This window comes from Pyrus communis, chromosome 11 (genome assembly GCF_963583255.1).
Source record: "Pyrus communis chromosome 11, drPyrComm1.1, whole genome shotgun sequence".
NCBI lineage: Eukaryota > Viridiplantae > Streptophyta > Magnoliopsida > Rosales > Rosaceae > Pyrus > Pyrus communis.
Window position 1 is genome coordinate 24,616,116 of NC_084813.1, and position 12,150 is coordinate 24,628,265.

The 12,150-nt window shown below is 37.6% G+C and overlaps 1 protein-coding gene across 2 annotated transcripts; it reads left to right on the plus strand.

Annotated features, from left to right (window-relative positions):
* Positions 1 to 426: 426 nt before the first annotated feature.
* Positions 427 to 7,663, plus strand: LOC137749185 (ABC transporter B family member 15-like). Of its 2 annotated transcripts, XM_068489302.1 has the most exons (8): positions 475 to 672; positions 895 to 949; positions 1,059 to 1,237; positions 1,410 to 1,867; positions 2,357 to 2,897; positions 4,775 to 5,225; positions 5,274 to 5,698; positions 6,192 to 7,663. In XM_068489302.1, exons 1-8 carry the CDS (start codon positions 475 to 477, stop codon positions 7,569 to 7,571), a joined length of 3,687 nt encoding a protein of 1,228 aa, XP_068345403.1. In that variant the 3' UTR covers positions 7,572 to 7,663. The 2 variants fall into 2 exon arrangements, with proteins under 2 accessions (XP_068345402.1, XP_068345403.1); XM_068489301.1 differs by having other exon boundaries at positions 427 to 672; positions 4,775 to 5,698.
* Positions 7,664 to 12,150: the final 4,487 nt, after the last annotated feature.

Genomic DNA, 12,150 nt, shown 5'->3' on the forward strand with positions numbered 1-12,150 from the left:
ACGTGTTCATTTTACTCATCCAACTTTAGTTTATTTACTATAATCCTGTCCATGTGCAATCCCTCTGGACTCTGAAATCGCCTCTTTTTTCGATCACCTGTATAGAGAGAAAATTTTCTGTGATCGAAATATAGATGATATATTACGTATTTTTATATAAATGATGAAAATTTTTATTTTTTAAGTTATTAACTTTTTAACACATATATTCTATCATTTGTATAATAATAAATGATGTATCATCTCGTATACCGATCACATTAAAAAATCTCTTCTATATATACATCTGTATATATCTTTCTTCTCAGTACTACGGTCAAGGCCAAAGGGTTTGTACTTTCTTGAAGCATATATAAGTTAAACCGCACGTCGGGAGGTGTTCTGCCAATCTTAACTATTATTTGGTTGCTGAGAAAGGGAGGGAAAATGGGACAGAAAAGTCCCAGTAATGACAACATCAACAACAACAGTGTCATGAAAGTTGGGTCCATGCGGTCCATTTTCATGCATGCTGATGGGGTTGATAGATTGTTGATGATCTTAGGGCTATTTGGATCCCTTGGTGATGGCTTTTCCACACCGTTGGTTTTGTTGATCACTAGCAAATTGATGAACAATATTGGCGGTTCACCAACTTCAGCTCAGGATGCTTTTCTGCATAACATAAATAAGGTAATTAACTAAATTCTCTCTCTTTCTCTCTCTCTCTCTCTCTCTCTCTGCTTTGTTTGCGGAATCATTTGTTTTCACCTTCCGTATTTTACTTTAATATTGCACATTGATCTCCTTTTATTTATTCAATTTAATGATTAAAAGAAAAATCGAGTGCGAAAATAGTCGCAGAAGGGCAAAGACAAAATTTTCTAATTGGGTTTTGGTTTTTGTGGTTGGCAGAATGCAGTGGCGCTGTTGTACTTGGCTTGTGGTTCATTTGTATGCTGTTTCCTAGGTGAGTTTCACCAAATGTTGTTTACTTTTGCTTGTTATCAAAGATTAAATGGAATTATAATTTAGTAATAAATATATTTTTTTATTTCTTTGAATTTGTAATTTTGTAGAGGGATATTGCTGGACAAGAACTGGCGAGAGGCAGGCAGCAAGGATGAGAGTACGATATTTGAAAGCAGTTCTAAGGCAAGATGTGGGCTACTTTGATTTACATGTCACAAGCACCTCAGAGGTGATCACCAGTGTCTCTAATGATAGCTTAGTGATTCAAGATGTCCTAAGTGAAAAGGTAATCCCACAAGTTTTCGCTCTGTGTAATTTATTGAGAGTTGTTATCAGCACCTTTCAAAATCGTCATTCTAATAGACGCCCAAGCGGATGATGATTATTTTGTAGTGCTAATAATCGTTACCAGTTGATTCTCATCAATTAATGAAGTTGCATGTTTCAAATTCCACCAGCTACCGAACTTCTTGATGAATTTCTCCATGTTCTCCGGAAGCTACGTGGCGGCTTTTATAATGATGTGGAGGCTAGCAATCGTAGGGTTTCCATTTGTGGTGCTGCTAGTAATTCCCGGTTTAATTTACGGAAGGACTTTGATGGGATTAGCTAGGCAGATTAGGGAAGAGTACAACAAGGCTGGCACCATAGCAGAGCAGGCAATTTCTTCAATCCGCACGGTTTATGCTTTCGTCGGAGAAAACAAAACCATATCGGAATTCTCTGCGGCTCTTCAGGGCTCCGTCAAGTTGGGATTGAGCCAGGGCTTGGCTAAAGGACTGGCCATCGGAAGTAACGGCGTTGTCTTCGCCATTTGGTCTTTCATGTCGTATTATGGAAGCAGAATGGTCATGTACCATGGCGCTCGGGGAGGCACTGTTTTTGCTGTTGGTGCTGCCATCGCCGTTGGCGGATTGTAAGAATGCTAAACCCCTTTTTGCATGTTTTTAATGTGGAAAAAATACCCGGTATATTGTTGATTTTTTTCTTTAGGATGGAAAATATGCATTGATCGAACCGGTTTAGATTTTTAATCAAAAATAGAACATGAATGACACTAAATGTGTATTATTTAAAGTGGCACAAAACTGTGAGTAGTATACGACATATTGTATGTTTAGTGTCTCTCATTCTATTTTTAATAAATAATTTGCAAAATGTCTACTCGTACATATTGCTCTTTTTTTAATTTATTATGACAAAAGTTCGACAATGTACCATGTACTGTAGTCTGTAAATTAGTAATCTGGTACTTGTTAGGACAAATTTAGAACCTTCCCAAAAATTTGATCTTAAAAATACTGATGCATGCTTTGATTTTCTTCGGTTTTGTTCTTAAACACAAATTCATAATCTTCCCAATAATATCGATCTTAAGGCATGGTTTTATTGTTTTGGTGAATAGGGCATTAGGTTCTGGACTATCAAACTTGAAGTACTTTTCAGAGGCATGTTCGGCAGCCGAGCGCATAATGGAAGTGATAAGAAGAGTTCCCAAGATCGATTCCGACAACATGGAAGGCGAAATCTTGGAGGATGTTTCCGGTGAAGTTGAATTCAAGCACGTGGAATTCGCATACCCGTCGAGGCCAGAAAGCATTATCTTCAAAGACTTTAACCTGACAGTTCCGGCGGGCAAAACGGTGGCGTTGGTGGGCGGAAGCGGCTCGGGGAAGTCAACGGTGATAGCCATGTTGCAGCGGTTTTATGATCCGCTCGGAGGCGAGATTCTTCTTGATGGGGTGGCGATAAATAAGCTTCAGCTCAAGTGGCTGCGATCGCAGATGGGTTTGGTGAGCCAAGAGCCTGCTCTATTTGCAACCAGCATTAAGGAGAACATACTTTTTGGGAAAGAAGATGCTGGGATTGAAGAGGTTACTGATGCTGGGAAAGCTGCTAATGCTCATAATTTCGTCTCCCAGTTGCCCCAAGGATACGATACTCAGGTAATTACTTCACTAGTATAATGACACGTTAACTAGTTTTATTAGTGACAAGCCACTTGTTGACTTTTTCATATTAGAGATTATTATTTTTAACTGTTAATCATAGTTTGACTAATATACCAAAATATCTCATTCTAATTACCAAAAAAAGAAAGGCTTTGGCACGTATCTCAAAATTTAATTTGTTAATTAACAAAAATGAATGACTCTTGTATGGAAGAACTCAAATAATTTTTTTGGAATAAAAATATTTTTTAGTGTCTCAGGAACATAGGTTGGTACATTAAATATTGTAATACTAGTGTTTGATTTTTTTAAAATATCCAACTACTAATATTATGACGCTTTATGTATCAAACTGTGTTATCAGCGTACTTAAATTTTCTTAAAGTGTGTGTGACATTTAAACATTCCATATTTTAACCAAATGACAAATTATTGCTTTCCATTTGTTAATCACATAATTCACGATGTCAAAGGTTCTTTTTTTTTCAACAGGATCCTCTCCAGATTCTCTTAGTGAGGATCTCAAGGATCTATAAATCGTGTCTATTTATCTTATATCATGTGGTGAGTTTTTGTCAGGTACTGTTTCTATTCAATTTTAAATTAAAAAATTTAAAATGATTTATGACCGTACGATATATAATGAACGAATACAATTCACAGATTCTCGAGATCCTCACAAAGAGGTTCCAGATTCCTGTCCTTTGTTATGTTTGTCGTCAAGTGTGTGGTGGATCAACATAGGAATGCATCTTATTGCTCCTAAACATTGATGATTTTGTCCCCCACTAGGCTATGAAGGTCTTCCTTCAATCGTCCAAAGTTGCAACAGAACTAATCCAATATAGAAGTAGTATTGCATGCGCATCACTATTTGCAGACATCAGTTTGCAACATATACTCGAACAACATGTATTGCTTCTTTGACAATGATGTTTGTGAATATCAGTCGACACTGCCTTATAAGATACCTTCCGTTTGTTCATGTATGGAGAAGTTTCAAGTTAGAAGTTCCTTCAATAATCACTATACTAACACTAGCCCTGTAAATAAAAAGACTTATTGTACGCCATGGTGATGACATTTAAACTTGATACAAATATGCTACTCTTACCATATTTTTCATACCATATTTATATAATTTTTTTTTATAGAGATGAGACCCACATGTGTTGGTTGACCCTACCTCTATTAAAGAGACAGTACAAATGTAGTAAGTTTAGAATTACTCAACTCGATAACTTCACAGTATATCAATACGTTATTCATATTTATATTGTTGCAGTGGCAAACCTAATTTTTGTTTCTCTTATAATTATATTAAGGCTTTTTATCCAAAATTTATGTTAAACAATGACCAAAATGACAAAAATATCATGAATTTAATAAACAATGAGCCAAAATGATATGACAAAATTGAACGTATGTTTGTCATTTTATTTTATTTAACTGAGATTTTTTATGGAATTACCAAAGGGAAGTATTATTTGCACTCCAAAATCTCATTCTACACTCCTCACAAGTGTATTTTTCTTTCCTAATATAGAAAGTTTGGAGTATAGAATAAGATTTTTTGAGTGCTAATAACAATTCCCTTACCAAAATGAGTGATGATAGACAAACTCATGGACCAATTCTATTGATTTGAAATCTCAGAGACCAAAATGAATAGTTACGCCAATCTAAAAAATCATTTTAGGTTAGCTAAAAAGTCATATATTAATTGCTATTTTAGTCTTAGGACAATCTTTTATGAGTAAGTCTATCTAGTACTTTTTATTTTTATTACAATTTATGAAACATGCAGACACTATTTTTTTTTTTACTAGGTTTTGCAAATACTAAAACAAATTAACGTTGTGATTAAACAGGTTGGCGAGCGGGGTGTTCAAATGTCGGGAGGACAGAAACAAAGGATCGCCATTGCACGAGCCATCATCAAGAAGCCTCGTATCCTCCTCCTAGACGAAGCCACCAGCGCACTAGACTCCGAATCCGAACGAGTAGTCCAAGAAGCCCTAGACAAAGCAGCCGTCGGCCGCACCACAATCATCATCGCGCACCGCCTCTCCACCATCCGAAACGCAGACGTGATAGCCGTAGTTCAAAACGGCCAGGTCATGGAAACCGGCTCCCATGACGAGCTCTCCCAACGCGAAAACGGCCACTACACGTCCCTTGTCCGCCTCCAACAAACAGAAAAAGAAAAAGAACCGGAAGAGTTAGGGCATTACGGTGCTTCGTCTTCCATTTCAAAAGACATTCACAGCACAAGCAGCCGTAGGCACAGCACAAGCAGCCGTAGGCTCTCCATGGTGAGTCGTTCGAGTTCTGCGAACTCATCTGCTCAGGGTAGAGCTCCTGATCAAGAGAGTGTTGTGGAGTATGAACATAAGAAACTGCCCGTGCCTTCCTTTAGGAGACTTTTGGCCTTGAACCTTCCGGAGTGGAAACAAGCAGTTATGGGGTGCACGAGTGCGACTCTTTTTGGGGCAGTACAACCGCTGTACGCATTTGCCATGGGTTCCATGGTGTCGGTTTATTTCTTGACGGATCATGACAAGATTAAGGCGAAAACAAGGACTTACTCGCTTTGCTTTCTAGGGTTGGCAATCTTCTCGTTGCTGATCAATGTCAGCCAGCATTACAACTTTGCTTACATGGGAGAGTACTTGACTAAGAGGGTTAGAGAGCGGATGCTTTCAAAGGTACTCACTTTTGAAGTGGGGTGGTTTGATCAGGATGAGAATTCTAGTGGTGCCATTTGCTCTAGACTGGCCAAAGATGCCAATGTGGTACGTATAATCAAAATATCAAATTTGTTCACTAATAATTTAGTACGATTGATAATATAGTTTAAGCACATAAACTAATCGCATTCACTAGTTTAAGAATTAAGAGTGTGTCCATTGTAATCCTCATTAGAATCATGTATAGAGTTGCATATTTTATGTTTGTTAAAACTTCCTAAAATAAATGTGTGTAGAAATACGACTAATTAATTAATCTAAAACAATGTTTACAATGTATATAAGAGTGGCAAAACTCATATGTAGAAGGAATCACAAAATAGTTACAATAGAAAATTACATTTTTATAATTGCGCAGAAGATTCCAAATTAACTAAATCTATTCTAACAATGTGATTCGAATTTCGAACTCGATTTGAAGTTGAAAAGAAAAATAACACTGGAGAGCTAGTTGGACCGATCTTCTTAGCTATAACAATGAAAAGTATGAATTCTTTTGAAGATTTAATATGAACAGTGGTTGATTATTTTGTTGCAGGTGAGATCTTTGGTGGGTGATCGAATGGCTCTTGTTGTACAAACCATCTCAGCAGTAACCGTAGCTTGCACAATGGGATTGATCATTACATGGAGACTTGCAATTGTCATGATAGCCGTACAACCCCTCATCATTGTATGCTTCTACACAAGGCGAGTCCTGCTCAAAAGCATGTCCAGGAAGGCCATAAAATCCCAGGAAGAAAGCAGCAAACTCGCCGCGGAAGCAGTCTCCAACCTCCGGACAGTCACGGCCTTCTCATCCCAAGACCGCCTATTGAAAATGCTCGAAAAGGCCCAAGAAGGCCCTCGTCGGGAGAGTATCCGACAATCGTGGTACGCCGGCATTGGACTCGCTTGTTCCCAAAGCCTCACAACCATCACTTGGGCCTTCGACTTTTGGTACGGAGGCAAGCTTATTGCCGAGGGCTACGTCAAAGCCAAACAACTATTCCAGACCTTCATGATCTTGGTGAGCACAGGCCGGGTCATTGCCGATGCCGGTAGCATGACCACGGACCTCGCCAAGGGCGCAGATGCCGTCGGGTCTGTTTTCGCGGTGTTAGACCGATACACAAAAATTGAGCCTGAAGACCCCGAAGGTCTCGAGTCCAAAGCAATAACGGGTCACATCGAGCTACACGATTTACATTTTGCGTACCCCGCTAGGCCCGATGTTATGATCTTCAAAGGCTTCTCAATCAAAATCGAGGCGGGAAAATCAACGGCACTGGTGGGCCAAAGTGGTTCGGGTAAATCAACGATCATTGGATTGATAGAACGGTTTTATGACCCCATTAAAGGAGAAGTAAAAATCGACGGTCGAGATGTGAAGTCGTACCACCTCAAATCATTGAGAAAACACATAGCGTTGGTCAGTCAAGAGCCAACGTTATTCGCCGGGACAATACGAGAAAACATTGTGTATGGCGTGTCCGATAAGGTCGACGAGTTGGAGGTGGTGGAAGCTGCGAGGGCGGCCAACGCGCACGATTTCATCGCGGGATTAAAAGACGGATACGACACATCGTGCGGGGATAGAGGAGTGCAGTTGTCCGGAGGACAAAAACAGCGGATTGCCATAGCCAGGGCGATACTTCGAAACCCTGTCGTTTTGTTGTTGGACGAGGCGACCAGCGCGCTCGATAGTCAATCGGAGAAGGTTGTGCAGGACGCGCTAGAGCGCGTGATGGTGGGGAGGACTAGTGTGGTGGTGGCCCACAGGTTGAGCACAATACAGAATTCTGATATGATTGTCGTGCTCGATAAAGGGCAGGTGGTGGAGAAGGGGACCCACTCGTCGCTTTTGGCCAAGGGTCCTACAGGTGCTTACTTCTCATTGGTCAACCTCCAAAGAACCCCACGTCAAGAGGGCACTTAATTGTAATGAAATTACAATTAACCCTCCGTTCTTTTTGTTGTTTTGTATTGGCCCCATCTGGATGGTGGTTGACGATGAAGGTCTAAAATAGTCCCAAGTATGAAGTGTAAGGTTGTAAAAGTCTAAAGTCTTTTTGTAATAATGAGAACTTTAACTAAAAGTTTCTAGTACTGTTCGCTTTATCCTTTATTTTGTCCGTATCGGTAAAATTCAAAGTTTTCAAACTCTTTTTATTAGTTTTCTTTTATAATAATGGTGTTGTATATGTAGGCATTGGGCAAGAAGTATGGACTGGAAAACTAGAAAGGATGTTAAGGCATTGTACAAGTATTGGATAGTGCCAAAGAGATTAATTTTTTTGATCAAATTTGTAAATTATGTGATATGTCTCCAACATGAAATAAACATGTTAATTAGCACTTAAATAATAATTCAATCATTAACCACCATATCATATGATTTACAAAATTTAATTTAAATATATAGTCCCTCTAACATTACCCATTCTCTCTTTTTCCAAACTCTGATGTACATTGTTGTCTAGTAGTTAAATTTTCCGAAAGAACATACCCAAGTTTTATGAACTTGATATGGAATTGCTTGATAACTACCTCCACATTACTATTGACCAAAAAAATAAAATACCTCCATTACCAATACAATTGAAAAAGAAAAAACCGACCCGATTGTTTAACTTTTTCCACTTAAAGCAAAACATGAAGAGTCTCACAATTGGTTAAACAATGCTTACCATGTATTTCAATTAAACAATGCTTACCATGTATTTCAAGTATCCTCTCTATGTTCTTGTTTACCATTACGGCTTGTACCATTTAAAAGTGCAAACAAACTTTGGATTTGTGTTTGGGTTTGGAGTTGGGTAGGGCTTAGACTAATTTTGGGTTTGTGTTTGGGTTTGGTTTGGGTTTGGAGTTGGGTTTGGTTTGGGTTTGGGCTTAGATTAATTCATTAATGTTGTAAGCAGAAAGTTGAGGAAAGTAGTACGAGAGAACATATACCCTCTTCTGGTGTGACCGTGAGGGAGACCTCCCTACATCTCAAGATGCCATCATGGCTTCTCGAACCAATAAAGCTTGAGTGGGTCGAAGATTTGAGGCTCGGTAAAGGCCTTTTACCTTAATTATAAAATAGAATCTTTAAGGTAACACGATAGGGTTAAGTAAAATTCGAGAGTCTATGTGCATTTAATACCTTTTTTGAATTTTCTTTCCCCTCATAACACTATATATTGGTCTGGAACGCTACGGTAGAATCTCGGAATGTAAGCAAGTCTGCTCCCTCTCATGTTTCTGAAAACATGTTCTTTCATGTTTTTCTGTTGATATTATAAACTTTGTTGTTGTTATAGTAACTAGATTAAGCAAATATTTACGAGATTCAAGAGTGTAGTAAAGATGACTACCGGGAATTTTTTAAGTTGCTTAACATTTATAGCAACGGAATAATTAAAAGGAATGGTCTGCAAGTTTTGGCACATGTTACCCCATGCATGTTCAGCACTTAATCAACACTTCTAACGTGCAGGCCCTGTGTGCTTGCTCTTCAAGCTAGGCAAACTGGACAAAGGATAATTTATTATAACCACACATATATCTTTCTGTTGAGTAAACTTTCTTACAAAATATTGTTGCCTCTAGTTTCACTCTTTCCGGTAAACTTTGCCCATCTCAGGTGACTGATTTATTGGGACAGTATCCAGATCTTCCGGAGGAGTTCAGTGATTTATTGGAGCGTCGTGAAAATGCAGGTAACTGTAAAAAGAAAACGCCATCAGTTTTATGCTGCTTTCTTGTGGTTTTTTACCTTTTAGATTGTATCTGATTTGATTTAATATGATGATATATGTTTTTGTTCTATATATAATTTTCAAACCCTAACCTTGTTTTTCTTCCGTTCATTAATTTTTTCGCAAAATTGCAAGTGTTCTTCCAACAATTTCAGTATGCTAATGTTACTAACCGAGTGTTACAGTCTCTCATGTTTTCGTCGGGCATATACCGCCAGGGATTCATTTTCTGTGAAGAAGTGCTGATGAGGTTGTGCAGTTAAGTTTACTGCGAGGAGTTTTTGAAGTGCTTTCAGATTCATCACAATTCACAAGGGAATAATTACGAGGAATGATCTACAAACTTTGGTGAGTCTTACATTGTCTGCTTACTTTTTAAGCACAGATTTCATCTTCCTATTTATTAAATTTTCTTTGAAAATATTATGTAAGATAAAAGACTGATTACAAGGGCGAGCCCTGGCATAATGGCAAAGTTGGTCCTTTGTGACCGAAGGGTGGTTCGTAAAAACAGCTTATTTGCAGAGTAAAGGTAAGGCTACATACAATAGACATTCCCAATCGACATTCGCAAAGTGGGGAGCCTTATTGATTTAGGGTCGCCCTTTATAAAAGGTTTGATTACATGGTGGTGTTGTCTCTAGTTTGAAATCTTTTTTATGGTAAACTCTGCCCCCAAGTCAGGCGACTGATTTATTAGGAAAGTATCCAGATCTTCTGGATGAGTTTAATGATATCCTGAACGGTTGTGAAAAATGAGAATGTAAGTGTCAAAAATGTCATCACCTCAAGTTGCTTGCTTGTGGTTCTTTCTGCTTCATAGATTGTATCCGATTGGATTTGTTCTTGCAGATGGGTTCCTGCTCGCGTTCTCCACCAGAAAAGGCAGTTGAGTTTAAGGAAGCTACCAGTTTGTTAAACAAGATATAGTGTCTTGGGGCCAAAAAAAAAAAAAAAACAAGATATAGTGTCATAATAGTGGGTAATATTTATCATGCATGCTGTTCATCTGTATATACCATGTGTTCAATGGCAGATCCAAGAGTCGAACATTGAGGAGTTCCAGTGTTGAAGGTTTAATTTTTTAGATATATACAGAGTGCGAAAAATAAAAATTCAGTTTATTTATTGAAGCATTTTGTCGAACATGTGGTGGGCTTGAGGCATTCAGTTTATTTAGTGAGGCATTTCGTGGAAGCAATTTAATGAGTGAAATAGATAGAATTTGTCGCGTGCTGTCGATACAACCTGTCGAGATATGTTAGCAAACATTACATCAAACACTTGGAGAATCATCGAAAGATCTTCACATGTATATTTCTAGACTTCAAGTGATTCTAGGACCATCTTAGTCCCAATGTACATCCGCTCATGCATGTGTCGATATTGCACCATCACATCATAGTTTTTCTTTGAACATATGTTATAACTTTTGTTAGAATATGTTTCAAATTCACAATTAGACAACATAGCTAAGCATCTGACGAAATTTCATGACTCGTGAAAATGTACAACTATCACAACGACTATAACAAAATATCAGCGTTTTCCTTAGACAAATCCAAAATAACAATTGATAGCCATGTTTACAAATTATTCCTAGACTAATTGCTTATACAGTCATGTTATTTATTTGATAGAAATTTATTGGGATCGATACTCACGTGAAAATGTGTTCTATTTATTTGATAGTCATGTTTACAAATCATTCCTGGACATGTATCGAACACAAGAAAAAGACATAACGGAGTTATACACAGAGGTAATTAAACATAAGTAATTTTCACTACTTGTGTTTGATGGTATTAATCAAATTTTGTTACAAAATCTTTTACCGTTTTCTTTTTAAATAGGGTAGTGCTATCTACATACTTTTTTATACTTTTCATACACTATTCTTATTATCTGACTGTTGAATTGAATGAATTAAAGAAGTTTAAATGACAGAAATTAACATGAATGTACGTGGAAGTAAAAAGCGGTGTATAGCATCATCCCTTAAATATATTCATGTTGAAGTATGTATTCCATGCATTAGCGGAAACCTCATGAAGTTAAACCAACTTTATATCAAGGGTAATTCGTTTGAGGCACAAAAAAATTTCAATGTTAGGATTATGTCAACTAACATTTTGTGTTTTTATAAAAACAACCAAACAAGAACTTGTTAACGTAAAAAAGCGGTGTGCGTAAAACACTTCTGTTATCTTGTAGGAAATTATTTTTCAAATAAAATTGAATGCTTGGGAGAAAGTTGGCAAGAAGAGAACAAATAAGCTTATCCACCTTCATTTTCCAGTTTCCAGTTACGGATGGGCCTTTATCTTAGTTTCTTTCTTAGTATTAAATAAAATAATTGTTTTTTTTATTGATAAGCAACTTAGGGTATGTTTGTTGTACCAGACTATTTCGGACCGAATTAGCTTCAAAGACTAACCTGGACTGGTTTAAACTAAACTAAGCTGGACTGGTTTAGTGAAGCGTTTGGTGCAGTGTCAGACCAAGAAGCAGGATAGTGAAAATAGTACTGTCCACAGTTTGGTGTGTTGCGAATTATTGTTCAATTTTAAATTCTTTCAACCACGAACTAATATTGTATGATTAACAAGAATTAAACCAATATTATACCCAAAGAGAACTCTATTGTAGCAATAACTTTCAACAACTCAAATTGATAGGCAAATAGAACCAAATTTGCAGTTTAGAAGATGAACGAGCCTTGTATAAGATTTATTGAGCATTGGTCACAGACTCCAAATCCTCATCAGCAGT